Raw genomic sequence first — 26718 nt, forward strand, 5'->3', positions numbered from 1 at the left:
TGTAAAAAAAGAATGACTCCAATGTTCATTTCAGCAGAATTCACTTTAAAGAAAAAGTTGAATCATGTCTTAGCATGAGCTGGGTTACACCTCTTACTGAGTACCTGAGCTATGTGCACATTCAGTCAGGAACCAGAAGTGCCTTTAAGAAGCCGGAGGACAAAAGGTGCTTCAGATAAAGCATAAAGTAATTCATTTAAAATAACCTCCAAAAGAAAGAGCCCTTTAGGTAGAATTAGTTAACTTATTTCAAAAATGTCTTCCTCATTGCTCCTTGTGTTTTCATGATACTCTTCTCTTCTCCCCCTCCACCAGTAACCCTGATTCCTACACACAGTAACCCTCTTCCTACACACTGCTTTCTGGCACTGATCTTCAACTCTCAGGTTCAGCTCTGCCCTGGCCTTCATTAACCGGGTGTGACAGATGCCTTCACAACTACACAGCAAGGGATTCCATCCTCTTGGGTCTGTGTCACATCTTGAAAGCTAAATTAGAGACAGGGGGGTCTCCATGGTGCTGTGAGCATGCAGTACCAGCTGTCAGATCTATTTGTAGACTATACAATCTATGTGAAATTGAAGGATAATGGTTTAGGTCACAAATATGCAAACTATTAGGACTGGCATTGCTGTCCAGCACAGTGTGACCATACAGTTTATCATCCAACCATAACTCTGTTAAGAGTGAAAGTGAACATTATTAATAAATATACTCAGAAAAAAAACAGATTAAAAACTGGGACTATCCTGGGAAAACCAGAACATATGGTCAATGTTGTCCATAAAGGAAGCTCAAGCAAAAAATATAAACACAGGGGCTTCCCTGGTGGCACAGTGGTTGAGAGTCCGCCTGCCGATGCGGGGGACGCGGGTTCGTGCGCCGGTCTGGGAAGATCCCACATGCCACGGAGCGGCTGGGCCCGTGAGCCATGGCTGCTGAGCCTGAGCGTCCAGAGCCTGTGCTCCGCAACGGGAGAGGCCACAACAGTGAGAGGCCCGCGTATCGCAAAAAAAAAAATATATATATATATATATATATACACAAACACAAATATGTCAAAATAACAGGAAATATTGCCCCTGAAATAACCAATGAAACTGAATCTCAATGTAACAAAGTTGGAATGGGTCTCTCCAACATCCCTAACTCTCTCTCAATGATTCTAGCTCATTTTCTGTAATATTCAGCCAATACCAGTAAAGCACCCAATTTATGTTAGACCTATTTTCCCAAATGTGGTACAAGAAATTAAACTCATTGGTATACCAACATGGAGTCAAGTAACATGCCATCACAACATTAAAGTCATTTTCTTTTCAATTCTCATTTAATTCTGATTGGATTAAATATCAAACCTCACTTTATGCCACTATGTCTTCCAACACTCCCCTCTAGCACTGCTAATCTCCGTTTCTGATGGAGAAAGATGAGTTTCTCCCAGCCCATGGTCTTTAAGTAGAAGGTAGTAACACTGTTGTCTGATAGGAATGCCTTCAATCTCTGAAAGAGACATGAAGGTCAATGGAATAACGTTTCTTTAGCATTCCACTAACATTGGCCAGTGAAACATAGCTCTGGCCACACTTGCATTCTGAGAAGATCCTATGGCTTGAGATTATGTCAGAACCTAGACTGAGTCTGAGGGGAGAAACTTACACCTACAAAGAAGTAATCAACACAAATAAACCTTTCAGATGTCCAGAGAGAATCTCAGTGCTTTGATACCAGAAAATGAGGCACAGGAAAAAACAAACAAGGAAATAAATCAATAAGTCCAGCCAAGAGTTAACCAAAGACTATCAAAACATATGCTTTAAGAAACTATAGAGGAGATTGGTTCAAGATGGCGGAGTAGAAGGACGTGCTCTCACTCCCTCTTTCAAGAACACCGGAATCACAACTAACTGCTGAACAATCATCGACAGGAAGACACTGGAACTCACCAAAAAAGATACCCCACATCCAAAGATAAAGGAGAAGCTGCAATGAGATGGTAGGAGGGGCGCAATCACAATAAAATCAAATCCCACAACTGCTGGGTGGGTGACTCACAAACTAGAGAACATTTATACCACAGAAGTCCACCCACTGGAGTGAAGGTTCTGAGTCCCACGTCAGGCTTCCGAACCTGGGGGTCCGGCAACGGGAGGAGGAATTCCTAGAGAATCAGACTTTGAAGGCTAGCGGGATTTGACTGCAGGACTTTGACAGGACTGGGGGAAACAGACTCCACTCTTGGAAGGCACACACAAAGTAGTGTGCGCATCAGGACCCAGGGGAAAGAGCAGTGACCCCGTAGGAGACTGAACCAGACCTACCTGCTAGTGTTGGAGGGTCTTCTGCAGAGGCGGGGGGTGGCTGTGCCTCACCGTAAGGACAAGGACACTGGCAGCAGAAGTTCTGAGAAGTACTCCTTGGCGTGAGCCCTCCCAGAGTCCGCCATTAGCTCCACTAAAGAGCCCGGCTAGACCCCAGTGTTGGGTCGCCTCAGGCCAAACAACCAACAGGGAGGGAACCCAGCCCCACCCATCAGCAGACAAGTGGATTAAAGTTTTAATGAGCTCTGCCCACCAGAGCAACAGCCACCTCTACCCACGACCAGTCCCACCCATCAGGAAACTTCCACAACCCTCTTAGATAGTCTCATCCACCAGAGGGCACACAGCAGAAGCAAGAAGAACTACAATCCTGCAGCCTGTGGAACAAAAACCACATTCACAGAAAGATAGACAAGATGAAAAGGCAGAGGGCTATGTACCAGATGAAGGAACAAGATAAAACCCCAGAAAAACAACTCAACGAAGTGGAGACAGGCAACCTTCCAGAAAAACAGTTCAGAATAATGACAGTGAAGATGATCCAGGACCTCATTAAAAGAATGGAGGCAAAGATCAAGAAGATGCAAGAAATGTTTAAAAAGGACCTAGAAGAATTAAAGAACAAACAAACAGAGATGAACAATACAATAACTGAAATGAAAACTACACTAGAAGGAATCAATAGCAGAATAACTGAGGCAGAGGAATGGATAAGTGACCTGGAAGACAGAACGGTGGAATTCACTGCTGTGGAACAGACTAAAGAAAAAATAATGAAAAGAAATGAAGACAGCCTAAGAGACCTCTGGGACAACATTAAATGCAACAACATTCACATTATAGGGGTCCCAGAAGGAGAAGAGGGAGAGAAAGGACCCGAGAAAATATTTGAAGAGATTATAGTCGAAAACTTCCCTAACATGGGAAAGGAAATAGCCACGCAAGTCCAGGAAGCACAGAGCGTCCCATACAGGATAAACCCAAGGAGAAACACGCTGAGACACATAGTAATCAAATTGGCAAAAATTAAAGACAAAGAAAAATTATTGAAAGCAGCAAGGGAAAAATGACAAATAACAAACAAGAGAACTCCCATAACGTTAACAGCTGACTCCTCAGCAGAAACTCTACAAGCCAGAAGGGCGTGGCATGATATACTTAAAGTGATGAAACGGAAGAATCTACAGCCAAGATTACTCTACCCAGCAAGGATCTCATTCAGATTCAATGAAGAAACCAAAAGCTTTACAGACAAGCAAAAGCTAAGAGAATTCAACTACACCAAACCAGCTCTACCACAAATGCTAAAGGAACTTCTCTAAGTGGGAAACACAAAAGAAGAAAAGGACCTACAAAAACTAACACAAAACAACTAAGAAAATGGTCATAGGAATATACATATCGATAATTATCTTAAACGTGAATGGATTAAATGCTCCAACCAAACGACACAGGCTTGCTGAATGGATACAAAAACAAGACCCATATATATATGCTGTCTACAAGAGACCCATTTCAGACCTAGGGACACATACAGACTGAAAGTGAGGGGATGGAAAAAGATATTCCATGCAAATGGAAATCAAAAGAAAGCTGGAGTAGCAATACCCATATCAGATAAAATAGACTTTAAAATAAAGAATGTTACAAGAGACAAGGAAGGACATAACACAATGATCAAGGGATCGATCCAAGAAGAAGATATAACAATTATAAATATATATATACGCAACATAGGAGCACCTCAATACATAAGGCAACTGCTAACAGCTCTAAAAGAGGAAATTGACAATAACACAATAATAGTGGGGGACTTTAACACCTCACTTACGCCAATGGACATATCATCCAAACAGAAAATTAATAAGGAAACACAAGCTTTAAATGACACAATAGACCAGATAGATGTAATTGATATTTATAGGACATTCCATCCCAAAGCAGCAAATTATACTTTCTTCTCAAGTGTGCACGGAACATTCTCTAGGATAGATCATATCTTGGGTCACAAATCAAGCCTCAGTAAATTTAAGAAAATTGAAATCATATCAAGCATCTTTTCTGACCACAACGCTATGAGATTAGAAATGAATTACAGGGGGAAAAAAACGTAAAAAAACACAAACACATGGAGGCTAAACAATACGTTACTAAATAACAAAGAGATCACTGAAGAAATCAAAGAGGAAATCAAAAAATACCTAGAGACAAATGACAATGAAAACACGATGATCCAAAACCTATGGGATGCAGCAAAAGCAGTTCTGAGAGAGAAGTTTATAGACATACAAGCCTACCTCAAGAAACAAGAAAAATCTCAAATAAACAATCTAACCTTACACCTAAAGGAATTAGAGAAAGAAGAACAAACAAAATCCAAAGTTAGCAGAAGGAAAGAAATCATAAAGATCAGAGCAGAAATAAATGAAATAGAAACAAAGAAAACAATAGCAAAGATCAATAAAACTAAAAGCTGGTTCTTTGAGAAGATATACAAAATTGATAAACCATTAGCCAGACTCAACAAGCAAAAGAGGAAGAGGACTCAAATCAATAAAATCAGAAATGAAAATGGAGAAGTTACAAAAGACACTGCAGAAATACAAAGCATCCTAAGAGACTACTACAAGCAACACTATGCCAATAAATTGGACAACCTGGAAGAAATGGACAAATTCTTAGAAAGGTATAACCTTCCAAGACTGAACCAGGAAGAAATAGAAAATATGAAGAGACCAATCACAAGTAATGAAATTGAAACTGTGATGAAAAATCTTCCAGTAAACAAAAGTCCAGGACCAGATGGCTTCACAGGTGAATTCTATCAAACATTTAGAGAAGAGCTAACATCCATCATTCTCAAACTCTTCCAAAAAACTGCAGAAGAAGGAACACTTCCAAACTCATTCTATGAGGCCACCATCACCCTTATACCAAAACCAGAGAAAGATACTACGAAAAAAGAAAATTACAGACCAATATCACTTGAATGAATATAGATGCAAAAATCCTCAACAAAATACTAGCAAACAGAATCCAACAACACATTAAAAGGATCATACACCATGATCCAGTGGGATTTATCCCAGTGATGCAAGGATTCTTCAATATACGCAAATCAATCAATGTGATGCACCATGTTAACAAATTGAAGAAGAAAAGCCATATGATCATCTCAATAGACGCAGAAAAAGCTTTTGACAAAATTCAACACCCATTTATATAAAAACTCTCCAAAAAGTTGGCATAGAGGGAACCTACCTCAACATCATAAAGGCCATATATGACAAACCCACAGCAAACATCATTCTCAATGGTGAAAAACTGAAAGCATTTCCTCTAAGATCAGGAGCAAGACAAGGATGTCCACTCTCACCACCATTATTCAACATAGTTTTGGAAGTCCTAGCCATGGCAATCAGAGAAAAAAAGAAATAAAAGGAATACAAATCGGAAAAGAAGAAGTAAAGCTGTCACTGTTTGCAGATGACATGATACTATACATAAAGAATCCTAACGATGCCACCCAAAAACTACTACAGCTAATCAATGAATTTGGTAAAGTAGCAGGATACAAAATTAATGCACAGAAATCTCTTGCATTCCTATACACTAATGATGAAAAATCTGAAAAAGAAATTAAGGAAACACTCCCATTTACCATTGCAACAGAAAGAATAAAATACCGAGGAATAAACCTACCTAGGGAGACAAAAGACCTGTATGCAGAAAACGATAAGACACTGATGAAAGAAATTAAAGATAATACCAAGAGATGGAGAGATATACCATGTTCTTGGATTGGAAGAATCAACATTGTGAAAATGACTATACTACCCAAAGCAATCTACAGATTCAATGCAATCCTTATCAAATTACCAATGGCATTTTTTACAAAACTAGAACAGAAAATCTTAAAATTTGTATGGAGACACAAAAAACCCCGAATAGCCAAAGCAGTCTTGAGGGAAATAAATGGAGCTGGAGGAATCAGACTCCCTGACTTCAGACTACACTACAAAGCTACAGTAATCAAGACAAGATGGTACTGACACAAAAACAGAAATATAGATCAATGGAACAGGATAGAAAGCCCAGAGATAAACCCACGCACCTATGGTCAACTAATCTATGACAAAGGAGGCAAGGATACACAATGGAGAAAAGACAGTCTCTTCAGTAAGTGGTGCTGGGAAAACTGGACAGCTACATATAAAAGAATGAAATTAGAACACTCCCTAACACCATACACAAAAATAAACTCAAAATGGATTAGAGACCTAAGTGTAAGACCGGGCACTATTAAACTCTTAAAGGAAAACATAGGAAGAACACTCTTTGACATAAATCACAGCAAGATATTTTTTGATCTATCTCCTAGAGTAATGGAAATAAAAACAAAAATAAACAAATGGGACCTAATGAAACTTCAAAGCTTTTGCACAGCAAAGGAAACCATAAACAAGACGAAAAGACAACCCTCAGAATGGGAGAAAATATTTGCCAATGAATCAATGGACAAAGGGTTAATCTCCAAAATATATAAACAGCTCATGCAGCTCAATAGTAAAAAAACAAACAACCCAATCCAAAAATGGGCAGAAGACCTAAACAGACATTTCTCCAAAGAAGACATACAGATGGGCAAGAGACACATGAAAAGCTGCTCAACATCACTAATCATTAGAGAAATGCAAACCAAAACTACAATGAGGTACCACCTCACACCAGTTAGAATGGCATCATCAGAAAATCTACAAACAACAAATGCTGGAGAGGGTGTGGAGAAGAGGGAACCCTCTTGCACTGCTGGTGGGAATGTAAATTGATACAGCCATTATGGAGAACAGTATGGTGGTTCCTTAAAAAACTAAAAATAGAATTACCATATGACCCAGCAATCCCACTACTGGGCATATACCCAGAGAAAACCATAATTCAAAAAGACACATGCACTCCAATGTTCATTGCAGCACTGTTTACAATAGCCAGGTCACGGAAGTAACCTAAATGTCCATAGACAGACGAATGGATAAAGAAGATGTGGTACATATATACAATGGAATATTACTCAGCCATAAAAAGGAACTAAACTGGGTCATTTGTAGAGACGTGGATGCATCTAGAGACTGTCATACAGAGAGAAGTAAGTCAGAAAGAGAAAAACAAATATCGTATATTAACGCATATATGTGGAACCTAGAAAATGGTACAGCTGAACCCGTTTGCAGAGCAGAAATTGAGATACAGAAGTAGAGAAAACACATATGGACACCAAGGGGGGAAAGCGGCGGGGGTGGGGGGTGGTAGTGGGATGAATTGGGAGATTGGGATTGACATGTATACACTGATGTGCATAGAATGGATGACTAATAAGAACCTGCTGTATAAAAAAATAAACTAAATTAAAAAAAAAGAAAGTATAGCCTCTGGGGTTCCTGTTCTGAACGTTATTTGCTAATAGAAACAACTGTGTCAACATTAGTCTTGAAGCAATACCGTGGCTGTAACGTAATTTACAAGAAAGTATGTGTTCAAAGAGCAGGCACACCAGGTGTGCACGGGTTATCTCAGGACTGTTACAAGCAGGCTCTGGAACCCAAGGTCAGCACCATGCTGGTTCCTAATCCTGTATTAGATTCTTGCTGCTGCTCTAACAAATTACCACAAATGTACTGGCTTAAAACAAAGACAGATATATTCTCCTACACTTCTGGACGTCAGCAGTCTGAACTGGGACTCACTGGGCTAAAATCAAAGTGTTGAAAGGGCTGTGTTCTTCAAGAGCTTCTAAGGGGAGAATCCATTTCCTTGTGTGTTCCAGCTTCTGGAGGAATCCTGCGCTCCTAAGCTCATGGCCCCGCCGCCTTCAAGGCCAGCAATTGTATCATGCTGACCTCTGCTTCCTTCATCACATCTCCTTCTCTAAGTCTCCTGCCTCCCTCTTTCACTTATGGACTCCTGTGATTATATTGGGTCCATCGAGATAACCTACAATAGTCTTCCTATTTTAAAGTCATTTTAATAATGACCTTAATTCCCTTTGTTATCGACCAGGGTTTTTGGACTCCTTAGTCAGTAGAAATTGATCAGAGGCCAGACAAGAAATTCAGGCAAGGCTTTATTGGGACCCCTGCCACAGCAGGGGGCAGCAAGAACAAGTACCATGTTCCCTTGCTAGCTCACTCCCCGAGCAGAACAAGCTGGTTCCTTACGTGGGGGTGAAGGTAGGGATGTGTCTGGGGCTCGGGCCTGGGGGGTGGCTAGGTGGTCTGCCCACCTCTTTGGCGGTATTGTGCACAGGAGGTACCCTGCTTTTGCTCCCAGCTCTTCAGAGGTGCCAGTTGAGCTTGTTTGGTCTTTTTGTATTTTTTGTCCAGAATTTGCCCCAACTGCACATTCATGAAGTTATTTTTAGACCCTTATAGTTTCTTTGTATTTTGCTGCTCAGGGAGACGTTTGTCCAGGTTCAAGCGTTGCAGCACAGCACAAAGGGTCCCAGGTCCCAGCCTGTCTCACCTTTACCATGTAACTTAGCATATTCACAGATTCCAGAGATTAGGATATGGACGTCTTGAAGGTGGGGGAATTATTCTACTCCTTCATAGGGCATACAAGGCTCTCTACCATGCAGACCAAAATTGTCTTTCTGGCTTCATCCCCCACCAAAGGCTGTGTATTAGTGATATATGGCTGTATAACAAGTCACCCTAAAGCTTAATGGCTTAAAACAACAACACTTATTATCTCACAGTTTCTATGGGGGAGGAATCCAGGGACAGGTTACCTGGGTCCTCTAGCTCATGGTCTTTCATGAGGCTACAATCAAGATATGGGCTGGGGCTGCTTACATCTCAAAGCTCAACTGAGGAAGGATCTGCCTTCAAGCTCATTCTCGTGACCCTTGGCGGGATTCTTTCCTCCCTGGCTGTGGGATAGAAGCTGCTCTCAGTTCTTTGCTGCACCGGCCCCTCCATAAGGCGTCTTACAGCGCGGCAGCTGCTTCATCAGAGCAAAAAGCAAGAAGAGCCAGAGAGACTGCAAGCAAGACGGAGCCGGTCTACTGCAACCTCATCCCATCACTTTTGCTGTATTATATTTATTAGAGGCAAGGCCAGCCCACACGCGAGAGAAGGGGATTAATTACATAAGAGCATGAATGCCAGGAGGTGGGAACATGGGTCGATGTTAGAAGCTGTCTAGCACACCCCAATACGTATCCTGCGTTCTCACCTATGAAACCACCAAGTTAGTCCAAGAAAGAAAAAAAAATGCTTTTTTTAATCACCCACGCTATATATTTGTTCATTAATTCACTCATTCAAAAAGTATTCATTTGATAATGCCACTTGCAGCAACATGGATGGACCTAGAGATTATCATACTAAATGAAGTAAGTCAGACAGAGAAAGACAAATATCATAAGATACTTACATGTGGAATCTAAAATATGATACAAATGAACTTATTTACAACGCAGAAACAGACTCACGGACATAGAAACCAAACTATGGTTACCAAAGGGGAAAGGGGGTGGGGGAGTGATAAATTAGGATTTGGGGATTAGCAGATGCAAACTACTATATATAAGATAGATAAACAACAAGGTCCTACTGTAGAGCACAGGGAACTATGTTCAATATCCTGTAGTAAACAAAATGGAAAAGAATATGAAAAAGAATATATAACTGAATCACTCTGCTGTACACCAGAAACTAAAAAATGAAATGAAATAAATAAAATGAAATGAAATAAAAAAGTAAATAAATAATTTTTAAAGTATTCATTTGATTCCTACTGTGAGCTGGGTAGTGTCTCAAGTACCTGGGACAAAGCAGTGTACAAAATAGATTAAGCTCCTGCCCCTTTGGAGCAGACCCCAGCTAGTGGGGAAGGAGACATACAGTAAGTGAACTACACATAGAGTATGACAGAGGGTGAGGCGCTAGAGCAGGTAAGGGGCACGGTGGGTGTCAGGGAGGTGAGGCTGTCTCATATGTAATGGTCTGGAAGGCTTCTCTAAAAGCTGACCTTTGAGCGGAGACATGAAAGAAGTGAGGGAGCCACCATGAGAGTATTTGGAGTAAGGATTTCCCAGGCAGAGAGGACAGCAAGAGCAAAGGTGGCTGATGGGTTCAAGGAACAAGAAGTGCTGCTGGAACAGAGTGAACAAAGGAGAAAGTGGGTGGAGGTGAAGTCCAGAAGGAAACCAGATGCCAGATCTTACAGGGCCTGGAGGTCGTTAAAAGGAATTTGAATTTTTCTTTTTGCTTTTTCATCATATGGTATATTTTCTCAATTTTTATCGGAGTATAAGTTGATTTACAATGTTGTGTCAGTCTAAGCTGGGAGTCACTGTGAGAATGGCCTCCTAAAAGGAGCTACTTAAAATGCGGTGGTTAGAAAAAAAAACTAGCCCCCTCCTTCGTAATCTCATTACTTCCAGTTCTCTGTGTGAGGGGGAGATATACTTTGCTTTATTATACAGCTACAATTCTAAAAACATTTTTTAATATATACATATGACTTAATATAGTTCATTGAGCTCACGTTTTGCAATTACTTACTTTCAAAGATAATATCTGAAAGCCCAGGGTGTTTGAGACTGCTTTCATCCCCAGATAAGGAAAGAGAAATCAAACAAAACCATTTATGGCCCATTGCTTTCCCAACATCAAACAACTTCAAAGAGCCTAGGCTGGAACCCAGGTCACGTCAATTTAATTCATTGCATAAAGCCAGACCTCACCTGGCTGATGCTCGCCTGAGAGCCAAGAGGGCTTATTGTAAAGCAAGTGCCTCAGACTGTGAGGTGCTGCCTTAGGGATCCCCCAAACCCCAATGAAGTGGTTGCCGAGAGGCGGTCTGGGTGCGCAAAGGCTTAGGAGAAGGTCTCTGTTACATTCGCACGTTAGCCAGCCTGCCAGGATTTTAGTAAAGGACACTTGGTCATCGCTGCCTTCACCACATGTAAGCCCTGAGTGTCTCCTATGACTGTGCGGCCTACATGTGACCTTCAGGCACCTTGGAGGCTCTATAGTAGGTAAACTTAGATAAGCAAGTGGATAGTTTTATCTCGGAGAGTGCAGTGAGCATAAGTGGTTACGAGCGCCTGGAGGGTGGGGGAGGAGAGCAGACTGTTTTACAAAGAGAAGCATATATAAGAAAGAGTAGAGAAATACTCTACTTGCAAACACTGGGACTTGTGAACGGGAGACGTGGACAGGAGACAGTGGGATGACCCGGGTCACCCTCCAACTCCTGACCCTTCTCTGGGCTATGACTGGGACCAGCACCCAGACCCGAAGCTCATGCTGTGAGTAGAGCATTTTTTCCAAGGTCAGGGAAGCAGTTACCCTGGGGATAGGCAGAAACCTCAGACACTGAAGTCTGCTCATGAGACAGTGCCTGGAAACAGTGATCACTCTAGGAGTTCCAAAGCGGGTGAGTCAGGGTGTGAGTGTGTGTGGTTCATCTTTCCTGACTTAACAGCATAAGTTCTTTGAGAGGCAAGTCTATGCATTTTACTTTAAGAGAAATTGAAATATCATTGCAGGAATGATGGTTGATGATACAGAGAAAGGTCTTCAGTGGCTGTTCTGACCAGGTACCACTATTAGTGAGAACGTTGGGTACCTGCTGAGGATAGGTCATATCCCAAATCTTTCATATTTGTCATGTAAGAGGGAGAAAAAAAATGGATGCAAGGAAATCAGTGACTTCTAGGAACATGCTAGAAATAGCATGAAATGTCTGTGAGCCATAGTGCTCGACGTTACTAAGTGAAAAATCACTTTCTTAAAGATAAAGGCTATTTGGGAAGATGTAGGGACTAATTGGCCTCCAAAGAAAAAGCCCAGTGTTCTCTCCATGGCTCTTTAATAATCACCCCAAAGGGAGCATCCCTGAGGATACCAAGGCTAATCCTGTCTTCTCCTAAGAGACACAGGAAACATGTTTCTGAGAAGAGGGAATGAGGATGAGGGGTTTGGTAAACGGCTTTGTCCCCTGCAGCTGTTCCCTTAGCAGAGCAGCCCTTGGTTAATGGCATCCAAGTGCTCATGGAGAGCTCCGTGGTCAACTCTGCCTTCCCAAACCCCAGCATCCTTATTGCCATGAACCTGGCCGGAGCCTACAACTTGGAGGCCCAGAAGAACCTGACTTTCAAGCTCATGGACAGTGACACAGCTGGTGAGAAGCCAGGGCCCCTCTGCCCGCTCCCTGAATCTCCATCCCCAGGGCCCACCTCCATGTGCCCCCACCCCAGTGCTACCTGTGATGGTACCTGAATCACCCGAACACCTTTCCCTGCATCCCTGGAAGGACTCATGTGTGAAGTCAGGGCATTCACACAGGAGGGCAGCAAAGCAGAAAGAGCTCTAGATTAAATGTAAAAGAGCGGATTTCCAGGTCTGGCTCTGCCACTTACTAATTCTGTGACCTTGAACTAGTCACAGATCCCCATCAACCACTCGGTCGTCATTTGCGAAATGCAAATAATTCTAATAACAGTAACACTAATAGCAATAACAACAATAACAATAATAATAAAATCTCTGTTCTGCCTACCTCACAGGAGTTGCCTTCAGGTTCAAATTAGATAAACTTGAGTAAAGTTAAAATTATCTTGTAACTATACATTTTTTTAATATATGAATTTGTATGGGTATTCTTGCTGCTTTTCTAAACAGATACCAGGAATTCCTGATGGGGTTGTCAAGTCACATAGAGGCCACTAGATTAATGGCCTATTTAATGTTTGTCCATACTTCTTCAATGTTTTTCCATACTTCTTTCCTTGAGAAAGATCAAAAAACTAATCACATTATTTAAAAAATCGAAATGATCTGGAAAGAAGCAGAGAGCTCAGCCTGGCCCCTGGTGCTCTCCCCTGAGAACGCCTTTGTTTAACTATATTGTTCTCTCTTCCACAGACCTTACCGTTGGTCAGCTTGCCCTCACCATTATGGCCCTCACCTCCTCCTGCCACGACCCTGGGAAAAAAGTATCGATTCTACAGAGACAAATGGAGAACTGGGAACCTTCCAGTAAGACCTCATCAGAAGGGAGGGGGAAGTGAGGCAAATGGCTTTTCCTGAGAATTTTAAATCTATAAAGAAAAAGGAAGGGAGAGTGGAAGTTTAGGCAAGAGACACAAAGTACCTCTGATGATCCCACAAGTGAGATCTCCACTTCCAATCCAATGAACTAGAAAAGACCACTATCCCAGGCAAACAGTTCTATGCCATCATTGAGGACAGCAGCATCCCTCTTATTCTGTTCTCACGCCAGATGACAGTCTTATTCTGAGACACACGGAAGTTATCTCTTGCCATATGGTATCTTTCCTTTTGGACAGGTTTTCTGGCAATGTATCTTTAAAAGGTTTAGCTTTTCCTTTTTCACAAATATCTTCTTTACAGTGAACGTGAGTCTTATGAAGGCCCTCTATCCCTTTCCAAGGCCTCAATATCCCTGCTTCATCCTTCTATGGGCCCAGCCTGGCGATCTTGGCGCTGTGCCAGAAACACCCGGCGACGACCTTACCCGTAGCAGCCCGCTTTGCCAAGAGCCTGCTGGCCAATTCCTCTCCCTTCGACGTGGGTGAGTCGGTTACCACTTTCACACAGTGCCCCGAGCTGGGAACATCAAGGTCACTGAAGGGTAGAGCTGGAGGGAAAGTGGGAGGCGGGGAGCTTTCCATGGAAGAGGAGCTGAGGACCGTGAAAATGCCTGGAGATGAGAGATACTGGGCAAATATTTGTTGGACATGTGAATTAAGGTATAAATGAAAGAGAGAAAATAAAACAGAAACCAGGACAATACTTGCCACGTCTGACAGTTACAGACAAATCAGGATCTCCACTGAGGACAATAAATACGTCATCCAAGGCAGGAGTTGCTCCCAGACGAGTGATTAAATTATCAAATCAGTGTCGGACTCAGTCCCGCCCTGAACCTCCTCTTTAGTCGCTGCTGATGCTTCCACACTCTATTCTTCTCGATGCTCCTCCTTACTACATCCAAATATTCTTTTCTTTTTTTTGGCTGTGTTGGGTCTCTGTTGCTGTTCGTGGGCTTTCTCTAGTTGCAGCGAGCGGGGCTGGAGCATGGGCTCTAGGTGCGTGGGCTTCGGTAGTTGCAGCACGCGGGCTTCAGTAGTTGTGGCTCGCGGGCTCTAGAGTGCAGGCTCGGTAGTTGTGGCTCACGGGCTCTAGAGTGCAGGCTCAGTAGTTGTGGCGCACGGGCTTCGTTGCTCCGCGGCATGTGGGATCTTTCCGGACCAGGGCTCGAACCCGTGTCCCCTGCGTTGGCAGGCGGATTCTTAACCACTGCCCCACCAGGGAAGTCCCCAGATATTCTCTTTAACTAAACAGCTACCCTCTGAACACTAAACCCATAATGCTCCCCTTCAAGGATGCACTGGAACCATCTTATTCCTTCATCCTGCAAGCACGTGGCTGCTTGTGAATGGAAGCTCTATCCTCTACCACACCATGTCCTTCTTCTGCACATAACGATCCCTTCTCTGTATGATGCCCTCTGTGGGGGGCACTGTTATGTCCCTCATTGGTGGTCATCTTTTCTCCTCTACCACTATCTAAGCAACAGGATTATCTCAGGGTTTCACCCCTTATACGTGCCGCATCAGCAACCTCTCTCTTTTCAGGCTTTAGCAGACCAGCACACAGGTAGGTATTTACTCAAGTACCCTCCCCATGGGTCAAACACACACTGGCCTCTGTTTCCCATCTGGGACCTCATGCATTGCTGGGGCCTCTCTGCCAGTTCAGGAAATTGGGGCTTCTTTGCCAACATTTTCATCCTTAATGAGGTGATGAAATTTTGGGTGGAGATTAGGGTGGGGAGGGAAAGATCGATGAAAAAAATGCCATCTGGCAAGTCTTTGATTTCTTCTGGTCTCGTCATGCCAGAGTTTTTGCCCATTCAGTTCACACATAGTAAGAATGAAATAATGAAAAAAGCCCTTGTGCTGGGTACTGTGGGAGATGAAAACCCCCGCCCTCCCCCCATCTGAGAACTCACAGGGCACAGTTAACAGCAGACAGTGCTGAGATTGCAAAACAGGTACAAACAACAAATGCTAAAGGAATCCAGAAAAGAGACTACACTTGTTGTAGTGTAGTCTCTTTTCTGGATTGACAGAGAGGACTTCCGTGAGAGGTGGTGATGGCTGGACCTTCACCAACTGCTGACATCTTGAAAGATAAACATTGGGACAAGAGAAGTGGGAGTGAAAATGTTGCTAGTCGACTTTCATTCAAAGCATGAGCTGTGGAGTCATACACATCTGCATTCAGGTGTGTGGCCTTGGGCAGTTACCTAACCTCTCTGAGCCTCCATTTCCTTGTCCCCTAAATGGGGATAATTATAGGTCCTATTTCACAGATTGTCCTGAAGGGTAAAGGAGATGATGAACCTGAACACAATAAGCACACAACTGGTCAGCTGTTCATATTGTGGTGGTGGTGGTTGTCTTATCCCGTGCTGTGATTCTCAGACACAGGAGCAGTGGTGACCTTGGCTCTGACCTGTATGTACAACAAGATCCCCATAGGTTCAGAGGAAGGTTACAGAGCCCTGTTCAGCCAGGTACTAAAGAACACTGTGGAGAATATCAGCATGAGCATCCTAGACAACGGCATCATCGGAAACATCTACAGCACTGGCCTTGCCATGCAGGTAAATGCGTCACTGATGCCCTTCGCTGGGTCCATGTCCCTAAGCCTGGATTGTAGGACCAAGAGACCAGGCTTCTGGTAGTATCTCTGTGGAGGACCAGCTACTGTGACTAGAGGTAGATTCCTTACGGCACCTGTGCCTCAGTTTCTCTACTGGTGAAATACAGGTACGTGTTAATTCATCCCTACCTCACAGGTAAAGTATAAAATCAAATATGCATGAACTCTTTTCCCTTCCATGGGAAAAAAAAAAGAAATAAATAAATCCAAGAAATTATTGGTTTATTATGAATAATGATCAGTTTGTTCATAATAATTATAGACAATTGAAAGTTTGGTGTATTAGAAAATAACGATATTCAAGGAGGTCCTCAAAAAATATTGAATCTTCTGATTCCATGCTGCCAATCAAGTGTTCTTCTATCAGATCTTTACCTTGATCCAAGAAAATGTAGGATTGTATTCAAAATGATTAATGAAAATAATCTAAAACTGCCTGGACATCTAATCTTTGTCAAGGTCTTTTACTATCTCAGTCTCAGTTCAACCTCACAAAGATCCCTAATATATGTCAGCGCCAGATGTGTCTGGTCATCAAATCTATGCTCAGTCCTATGCTTCCCTACTATAGAGTCTCAGGCTTGGATTCTATAAGATGCTGCTTGATATAGCTCCAAATACAACCACACACACACACACACACACACACACACACACACACCCCTCCCCTTCCGTTGATTAGGGCAACATCTTCCCCTGGAAAACACACCAATAATAATGGGGAGAGAGAACCAACTAGAATCAAAAATTAAAGGGTCACCTGTGGCCAAATCCTGTAGTCCAAACTAAGAAATTTATGCTCGAGAGTCCCAAAATGCCCCATGGGATTAAGAGAAAAACTACATCATGACCTTCCCAACTTGGAAATCCCATAAACAGAGAATCGTAATATCATGCTTAGTGAATTAAATCAAGCAAAGAAAGATAAATGCTGCATGATATCACCTATATACAAACTTGTGGTTACTGAAGAGGAGAGGGAAGGCGGGAGGGACAAATTAGGGGTATGGGACTAACAGGTACAAACTACTAGGTATAAAATAGATAAGCAACAAGGATATACTGTATAGCACAGAGAATTATAGCCATTATCTTGTAATAATCTATAATGGAGTATAATCTGCAAAAATACTGAATCACTATACCATATGCCTGAAACTAAAATAATATTGTAAATCAACTATACATCAATAAAAAATAAAGAAGCAGAACCATGGAGTTACAATGCCCACCCTACACCTAATTTAGCTCTGAACTAGTGCAGGGGGTTGGAGACTGGTCTGATATTCTATACATTAAAAATTAGTGACGTAATGTACAGCGTGGTGACTATTGTTAATGATACTGTGTTATATATTTGAAAGTTACTAAGAGAGTAAATCTTAAAAGTTCTCATCACAATATAAAAAATGTGAAACTATGTGTGGTGATGAATGTTAACTAGACTTACTGTGATCATTTGACAATATATACAAATACCAAATCATTTGTTACTACACCTGAAACAAAGATAATGTTATATGTCAATTACATCTCAATTTTTAAAATATTTTTTAAAATTAAGATTAAAAAATGAGCGAAGGGCATAAATAGACTAGAAATTAGTTCACGTTAAACATAAGAGTAAATACGAAGTCCCCACTCCAATGCGCTATAGGACCAACTAACGAAAATAAAGTCAGTTTCTACGTCATGTCGTGGCCAATAAAATTTTGTCAGAGAGCAAAACACTGTTTGTTTTTATGGCTGAATCATACAAAAGCTTTCCCAGGCCTCAGGTCTAGAAAGCTTTGTGGGGGAACAAGGAAGTCTTGAAGAAATCTAGGCAAGTTTTATTCGTGACTCACTTAAAATAACCTTGCTCACCTTAGAGCCAGACGGAGAAGTGTTTGCTTTTGCTAATTTGGTTTGTGCATTCTATCTGGGATTTTAGCACCTGCAGAGTACACCGTGAAAAGCTGTACCTGGGAATTAGTTTTTCCTTGGAAAAAGGCAGGACCTCACCCATATGCAGATAGCAAAGGCCACGTGGATTACTGGTCAGTTAGGATACATAACCTCTCCCTACCCGCCTTATGCCAGAGTTTACCCAGGCAGCCCGAGGTCTGAAATCACCAGATACCTACTATATAAACTTTTTCTAATCTCAAATGTTCTGGTGTCAAAAACAAAGGGTTTCTAAGGCTGTAACAACTTGGGTTTGCATTCCAGATTGGCCACCATCTTGGGCAAATATTGAATTTCCTGGAATTTCATTTTCCCCATGATAGCAAAGGTATAAAAAAAGTCACAGGCACAATGTGGCATTTAATAATTATTTGTGATCTCTCCCAGTGGAAGAGACGTGATATTTAGCTTCCTTTGCAGCCTTCACTCACCCTCTGCCAGCTGTCAGTGCCCTTCAAGTGACCTAGGCCACCCACATTGTTTCCCAGAGGCATTTCCTCCTCTTTCTTCCATAAATATTCCAACACTTGCAAGGTTCCTCTGACAAGAACCTAACTTGGGGACATAAAACTTCTTCATGCGAAGTTATTACTGACTTCTAACTGGCTAATGCATTACTCCTTTCTAAAGAGTTGGTGTTGTGATGTTTTATCCCAAGGGGATACATCTCACTTAGTGAGATTTGGGATATGAATATGGCAAGTGGACAAGATACAGATACCATTGCTGGGAAAGCCTGACTGATGCCCTTTCACCAAACTGTCCTGTAAAGGGGCCTCTGGGAAGAGCCATTGTCATGGTTATGGAGGTTAACAGAGCCTGTCAAAACCGCCTAGTTGCTCACAGTACTGCCTCTAGCTCACAGCCATTTCTGGTTCCCCTCCCTTCACCCATTTCCCATTCAAAGCTTCAAGTGAATGGGTCATCAGCAACCCCAGACCATTAACATGCTGTGGTGGATGAGTCAGCACAACTGTAAAGGCACGGAGGTGCTAAGGACAGCTTCCGCAACACAACGTTACAAAATGCTTTTGCATAGCATCCCATCTGAACCTCCAATGACTGCCCCAAAGGTAGGCAGGAGCTATGATTTCTATTTTACCCGTGAGACAGAAAACTCAGCAAAGTAGAGTGACTTGCTTGGTGTATTCATCAAGACTCATTTTGCAAATAACAGAAACCCAAATAATTTTTGCTTAAGAAAAAAAAATGGACATTTACTATTTCACAGAAACTGGGGGATCCAGGGCTCGATTAGGTGCTTTCAGGATTAATCAGAATAAAGGGCTCAAATCACATCAGGGATCACTCTTTCATCATCTCTCAGCCATGGTTTTTCTCATTCTCTCCTGCTGTATGGCTTCTTCAGAGTGGCTGAGAAAACCTCCATGATTACTAACCCCAGCAAGGGGGAAGAAATGTTTCTCTCTCCCAATGTCTGTGTATCATGGAAGGACTCTGATTCGTGCATGTGTCCATCAATCACTGTCACCAAGAGGATAGTACTCTACGATTAGCCCAGCCCATGAGTCCACCCTTGTGGCCAGGATCGTGGAGCCTCTAGCTGACAGTACTGACATGATCAAAGAATGGGGGAAGAGTCCACCAAAGGGTGTGTAGAACAACAAGAAACAAGAGAAGTCTACTACCGTTAGATGGCCAGGCTGTCCTACAATAAAGCTTCCCCAGGAGCTTGCCTTGCCAGCTCTCATCCTCCTCCTACATGCAAGAACTGTTAGTAAATACTGCAGCCCTAATAGCACTCCCTGAAACTGAGTGTAGCTCAGATATTTATTGTGTGACTGCTACGTGACAGACACTGAACTAAGCAGTGGGGACACAGCCGTGAATAAGACAGATGTCGTCCTGAACCTCGTGCAGCTTCGGTTTTGGACTCTGGTTGATCACAAAGATTAGTGATCAAGTCTGTCCCTTATAAGGTTAATAAAGGCCAACTCTCAGCTATACCTAATCTGTCTCTCTCTCTCTACCCACCCTCCCACCCCCACCCCGGCCCCAGGCTCTCTCCGTGACACCTGAACCACCTAAGAAGGAGTGGAACTGCCAGCAGACCATGGATTCTGTACTGGATGAGATGAAGGAGGGGAAATTCCACAACCCCATGTCCATTGCCCAAATCCTCCCTTCCCTAAAAGGCAAGACATACCTAGATGTGCCCCACGTGTCTTGCAGCCCTGGTAAGAACTCTTTAACATCTGTCTCTCCCTATAAAGTGGCAACTTATGCCAGGAATGATACGTGGACCAATTTTAAGTGGCATAAGGTCTTGTTATATACATGACTGCCGTGTAGGCAGGGCCAGTTCCCAAGAGTTGTGTGTTAGCACACAGCCATGCTGTCCTGCCCTCAGAATTCGCTCCCACATCCACTCCATTCGACACACATTTACTGAGAACCTACTATAGGTAAATCATTTTGTTGGATGCTTGTGGAGAGAGAAGATCCATGGTCCTAACAGTCAAATACCATATGATGTCATTCATTCATTTGACAAATGCACCAAACACTAGGCAATATCTTATCATATCTGCTCTTTACAAAGTCAGGAGATGGTATGTAGACAAAAACTACAATATTTGGAAGAATGAAATAAGTATTAAACAGAAATAGAAGCCATATACAGTGCAAAAGCAAAGAAAGTATGACCAATCATTGAGTTTGGGAACCTTAGGAGAAGAACAGAGTTGACATTTCAGCCAAGACTTGGAGATATAAAAATGTGCTCACAGCACACCAAAGGGATGGGGTGGAAATCTGGCACGTTACCTTTTTATTTGAAATATCTTTATTTTATCCATTTACAAATATAATACAGAGATACTTAAAATTCAAACATGGCAGAAATATACATCTAGAAAGTAGAGTCCTGCAAAAAAATTTATCACCCCAGAGTCTTTGGTATAGATTCCTCCAACTCTTCTTTCTAATCAAATACTAACATAAAGTATGATTCATCTTATGTTGCATGGACTTCCTGAGATAAGTAAGCTCCTTGTCTATCTCAGTACAGAATCTATAGAGACCACAATTAAGCAACCTGACCACAATCATACCAAACATAGCCACATTCACTAACTCCTTAGGCTGCTTCCCAAAGATTTCCCAACTTGAACAAGGTGGCCATGGAGTCCTTCCTAGGATTCTGCACTAGGTGCCCAGGTATTTTGTTAAATGGCCTGAAACTTACTACCTTTGCTTCCAGATTCTTCGGGCTAACAAAAAACCCCAAGAGAACAGTGAGCACCATGTAAAATACATGACTTAGGGCTCACAACCCTCCCTTCAGCTGACAAATCCTTTTAACAAAATAAACGTTCGTTATTAAGCTGTCAGTTCTTCAGCTGCGATCAATTCTCTAGGATGGAAATGAGAGTTTCATAGGTCACACCAGTTCTTCAGAACAGTCCACAAGGACACAAAACCACTGTCATCTCTTAAAGTGTGTTCTGGGTAAGCTGCCAATAAGAGATTTTGTACCTATACTACAAACCCCACAATCTTTAACAAATTTGGCCTCTTTGCTCTTCCCAGGTCATGAGGTGCAACCAACTCTGCCCAGCCATCCTAGCCGTGTTCCCACCTCAGCATCCAATATCACCGTCAAATACACCATAAATAACCAGCTGAGGAGTGTGGAGCTTCTCTTCAATGAGACCATCAATGTTAGTGTAAAAGGAGGATCAGTGCTACTTGTTGTCCTAGAGGAAGCACAGCGCAAAAACCCCACATTCAAGTGAGTGTTACAAGTGACATTCACCATTCCTCCCAAGCCCAACCTGAATTCCCATTCTCTCTCTTCTTCCTTCATTTTCTTGCTTTTTTCCCTTCTGATCATGTAACAGATCTTTATTTAATAGCCCCCTGAGGAGCCTGCAATCTAGTAACTAGGCAAGGCTCTCATAAAAATTAAATCATTCAAGTCAATATAAGATGGAGTTTTTAAAACAGGAATTCAAAGGAGAGAGAGCACAGTGTGGATTAGAAGAGTCAAGGAAGGCTGGTGGCTTTGGACCACATTCAAAGAATAGGTACCATACAGGAAGATAGGGAAGGATGGTATTCTGGGAAGAGGGGCATGGTGAGGACAAAGCATTCAAGACAGGACTGAGCAAGGAATTTAGGGTCAATGAGTAGACCAGCTTGACGAGACAAGAGAATACAGGACTGAATTAAATGAATGATGTCTGGAAGGATACATTGGGTGATATCGTAGAAAGCCTGAAATACCAGGCTAAGGAATTCGGACTTCATGTTGCAGAGAAGCATTGAAAGTTTTTGAGTAAGAAAAGTCATGTTGTAAAATGTTCATTGGTTTGGGGAATGAGTGACAAGGAGGAAAGCTACGGCGTGACTACAGAAATGAAGCTGTAAACTGATGGGGACTTCATCTAGGAGACATGTACTCATACCAAGGAAGATGCCCCAGGGCTCAAGAGTGACTGCATGTGGGGGTCAAGAGCAAGACGCTTCAAAACTATTGGTAGGAGTGTCAGGAAGAAAGAATGTCCTTCAGAGAAAAACCTAATTCCTTTAGATGATTAATTGTTGGCATTCAAAACAGAAACATTAGGAAGCTTTTGGAGGTATAAAGGAAGTCCTAGAAAAAGAGGTCAGGACAAGCAAAAGAGATTGGGTAGTCATCTGATAGAGTTGACGACTGAAGTTAGGGATGGTGTAGTAGGTGGCAGATACAATGCTTCCAATAAACCATGAGACAGATATAATTATTCCCATTTTACAGACAGAACCACGTAGGCCCAAAACGGTTAAGTAATATTCTGAAGATCACATAACATGCAAACTATAGGAATTGAGATCTGAACCCAGATTTGACTGACTCTTATGTTCTTTCTACTACCCAGTTGGGAAAGGGAAAAATATAGAAATAAATCACAAAGGAGAACATTAAACTTTGGGGAATGTTTATGGTTTGCAAAACGAGGGAACAGTAGAGAAATATGGAGAAGCCTAAGCTATAGGAGGAGGAGGGGGAAGATGCCAGGTCATGGAAAGGAAAAGAGGAGATACTTTCAAAGGGAAGATGGCCCAATCCAAATTCTGCAGAGAGCTGTCCAGGAGAAAGACTGACAAAGGCCAAGGAATAGACGAGTGATGTGGGATCTATTCTCCAGGGTTAGGATAAGTACACGTGTGTCTGCTGCCCACAGACCAGCTCCATCACTTCCCTAACTTCTGTAGAACAGGTCAAGATAAAGATCGCATTTCGAGAATACTTAATTTTCCAACAACCTGCTGAATGTACTTTACTTCTTCTCTAAGCTCAGCTTTAATTTTACCTGATTTAACTTTTCCTAACTATAAACGTAATAAATACACATAGGAGAAATTTTGAGGGGGGGGGAAGCATAAAGAAGAAAACAAAACATCTATAGTCTATCTATAATATAATCACTGTTGATATTTTTTATAATTTTATAGGTATTTTCTCCATGCATATTACAAACAGTTGTGATCCATAATTAACGAGATAGATAGATATTTCTGATACAATGTGTATCCCACATTTTCACTTAATATTATTGCATAAGCATTTTCCCATTTCACTGAAAAATATGATTTTCTTAACTGCAAAAGAGTCAATCTTGGATATTCATTCCATCTCTCACCCAATTTTTTTGCCCATTGTTGGACATTTACATTTAAAAAATCTGCTTAATGATAGGTTTTTAAAAAATCTGTTCATTTTATTTTTATTTAATTCCAAGTGAAGTAATTTTATGTTCATTAGTCATTTGCGTTTTCTCTTTGAAACATGATTTTTTCTGATCTTTAAAGCATTTAGAAGGTTTCTGTCCCTTCATCTTAACTTCTTATTGCCTGACTTAAAGTGAGGTATTAATCGTATATGATTTTATTCTTACAGATTTGAAACCACAATGACATCCTGGGGACTTGTGGTCTCTTCTATTAACAATATCGCTGAAAATGTTAATCACAAGACGTATTGGCAGTTCCTGAGCGGCAAAACACCTTTAAATGAAGGTGAGAGAAGAAAAGGAATGTGGGCATTTTCTCCATCGTTTGAAGGCTAATTCTTTCATTTCCATATTTAATTTAATCGATAAATAATTGTGAGATTCTATGTATATACAATAATTGTACATATAGCTGTTACATACGTATGTACATATGCAGATATATTATGAATATATATACAGTGTTGATAGATAGATAGATGGATAGATAGAACAGATGGGTAGCTCTCTAAAAAAGCTTTTGAAAAATCAAGAATCCTAACTCCACCCCGAGCCAGTGGGAAAATATCCAGTGAACAAGAAAAGTGGATTGACCTAAAGTAGTAAGAGCTAAAGAAGGAAAAAGCAGATGTGAGAAAGATTTTTTTTTTTTAAGTGTGTGATCTAAGAAGATGGCCAATTTGGGGTTAAAAAATTAAACACGTATGTGTAAAGCAAAAGAACAGTGAATTCATAGCCAGTGGGAAATAAATGAGAGGGATAAGATAACATCTATTAATGTAGTAATGTTATCTTATTTCATACATCAGCTCTGTAGGCATTAGTGACTCTTTTTACAACAAAAAAAAACTAAGTCTCGCAAACAAAAAAGGGACTTGCCCAAAGCATCCATGTAGTATGTGATAGAGCAGATAATCAAGGCCACAGCTTCACTCAAAATCCATTCTTCGCCTTCTTTTGTTGTAGTGTTGTTAAAAATCACCAGAAAGAAGAATGTTTGTGTGGGGAAAGTGGGAAGAATAAAACTCAGACTTCAGCAAAACCTTAACAATCTTTAAAATGTTTGCGCAAATACTAAAACATCCTGCAGCTTAAAAAGAGTACTGGTCTATGGTTTTGTCGAAGCACGATGTTACCTAGTTAACCTGATGTTCATTGTCACCCTTCTTTGTCAAGATGCTTCATTATCCAAGATTACAATGAGAGAGACGTTTTTCCTGGAGCCTACCATGGATTTGACAAAAAAATCTGGCCAGTCAGAATTTGTGGAATTGTAGCACAGCATTTAAGAAAGATCTTAGAGTCACATAAACCTTGGTTAGAATCCCTTTCTCTCTGTCTCTGTCTCTCTTTTTTTTTTTTTTTGCCACACCATACAGCTTGCAGGATCTTAGTTCCCTGACCAGGGATCAAACCTGGGCCCAGCAGTAAAAGCGCTGAGTCCTAACCACTGCACCACCAGGGAATTCCTGAAGCCCCTTCTCTTATTTTCTAGCTACACTAGGCAAATAATGAATCTTCTCTGAGGCACAGTGCCCACAGCTATAATATGGAAAGAGCAGTAACCATTTCTTAGGTTATTGTGAGGATTAGAAATAATGTGTTTGAAATGAGTAAATTCAGTGCCTTTTGCATGGTATCTGTTCAAAAATGCTAATCACTATCGTTATTAATTCTCTTACCACCTTCATCTCAAGAATTGCCCTGGGAACGCAGATCAGGCTAATTCTCATGTCTGCCAGTTACTTTTCTTCTCTGGGGAAAAGCAAGTCCTCTGAGATCCAAAAAGATCTGGGCCTGGAATTGTCATGCTTTCTGATGCCTCGCTACTTCAGAGTGAATCATCGATTATGTCACCATCTGTGCTTCCTGCCCAGAAAGACGAGAATTCTCAACCCATTGCCCTTCCTCACTTCTTACAAAATCTTCTAAACGGAACATGAGTTCCCGCCTTGAATGCTCTAAATTTGGCTTACATAAGCCCTTTTAATAGAAATTACTTTCTTGCATACTTATTATGTGTCAGATACTGCATGAGGCATTTGGCAATCATTATTTCTAATCCTGAAAATAATTCTTCAGCATAAATACTAGTAGTACAATAGTGTATATGAGGGAAGGAGGCTGGCACAATCTAAGGGGCTTGGCCAAAGACGTGCTCCACATGGCAACTGAGAGCCTGGAAACAAGGACCCCTGAATCTCAGTTCCATGCTCCCTTCATACTAATCAACTCTATGGCGATTTTGTCTCTCTAACCAATTTGATGGGCTGGTCCCGTGGGAGAGTGGTGTGGTTATGGGCACCGTGGGCACCTCGTGTTGTTCTCTGCTTGTTTCCAGGAGTTGCTGACTACATACCCTTCAACTGCGAGCACATCACAGCCAACTTCACACGGTACTAAGGAGGAGAAGGATTGAGCTTCTATCAAACGTCCCCAGAGGACGGCTGGAATTTTTTTTTCACCTCATTTCAAATCTGTGCAAAAAAGTCGGCATTTACAAGGCTACCATATTCCTGGTTAAAACATGGAAACCACAATGTAAAATAAATGATGCAAACTTCACTGGAGTTTCAACATCTGTGACCCATGAAAGCAAAAGTCCGGCTTCTCAAGACAATGACCCCCAGTCATCATTTAAACCTAGGGTGAGGGGGGAAAGGGGGCGTCTGGCTGATATTCTGGAAGGTCATTCTGACCGTTTTGATTAATTAACCAACACACTCTTTTATTCTATAAAGGAAATGATGTATCTTTAAAACTTCTATTTTTATTTCTTATACCAAGTACTCCTTTTCAAATCACCTAGTGTAAACATATATATGTACACACATTCATCCATAATAAAGTGACCAAAATTATTTCATATGAAGCTCCCAGATGGTTCAGAACTAGGTAAATCATGTTATCGATATATCACAAACTTCTATTTCCAATATTTGTTCTGCG

At 41.6% G+C, this 26718-nt stretch overlaps 2 protein-coding genes across 2 annotated transcripts in view; one reads left to right on the forward strand and one right to left on the reverse strand.

Annotated features, from left to right (window-relative positions):
- Window positions 1-26718, reverse strand: part of STX3 (syntaxin 3) — a 145225-nt gene that overhangs the window by 60209 nt on the left and 58298 nt on the right. The gene's annotated exons all lie outside the window — the stretch shown is intronic.
- Window positions 11559-26315, forward strand: CBLIF (cobalamin binding intrinsic factor). The gene is made up of 9 exons (XM_067751735.1): window positions 11559-11637; window positions 12336-12512; window positions 13256-13369; window positions 13785-13925; window positions 15844-16025; window positions 20052-20229; window positions 21584-21785; window positions 23937-24055; window positions 26111-26315. The coding sequence occupies exons 1-9, from the start codon at window positions 11559-11561 to the stop codon at window positions 26170-26172; spliced, it is 1254 nt and encodes a 417-aa protein (XP_067607836.1). The 3' UTR covers window positions 26173-26315.

The sequence above is a fragment of the Pseudorca crassidens genome, chromosome 9 (genome assembly GCF_039906515.1).
Source record: "Pseudorca crassidens isolate mPseCra1 chromosome 9, mPseCra1.hap1, whole genome shotgun sequence".
NCBI lineage: Eukaryota > Metazoa > Chordata > Mammalia > Artiodactyla > Delphinidae > Pseudorca > Pseudorca crassidens.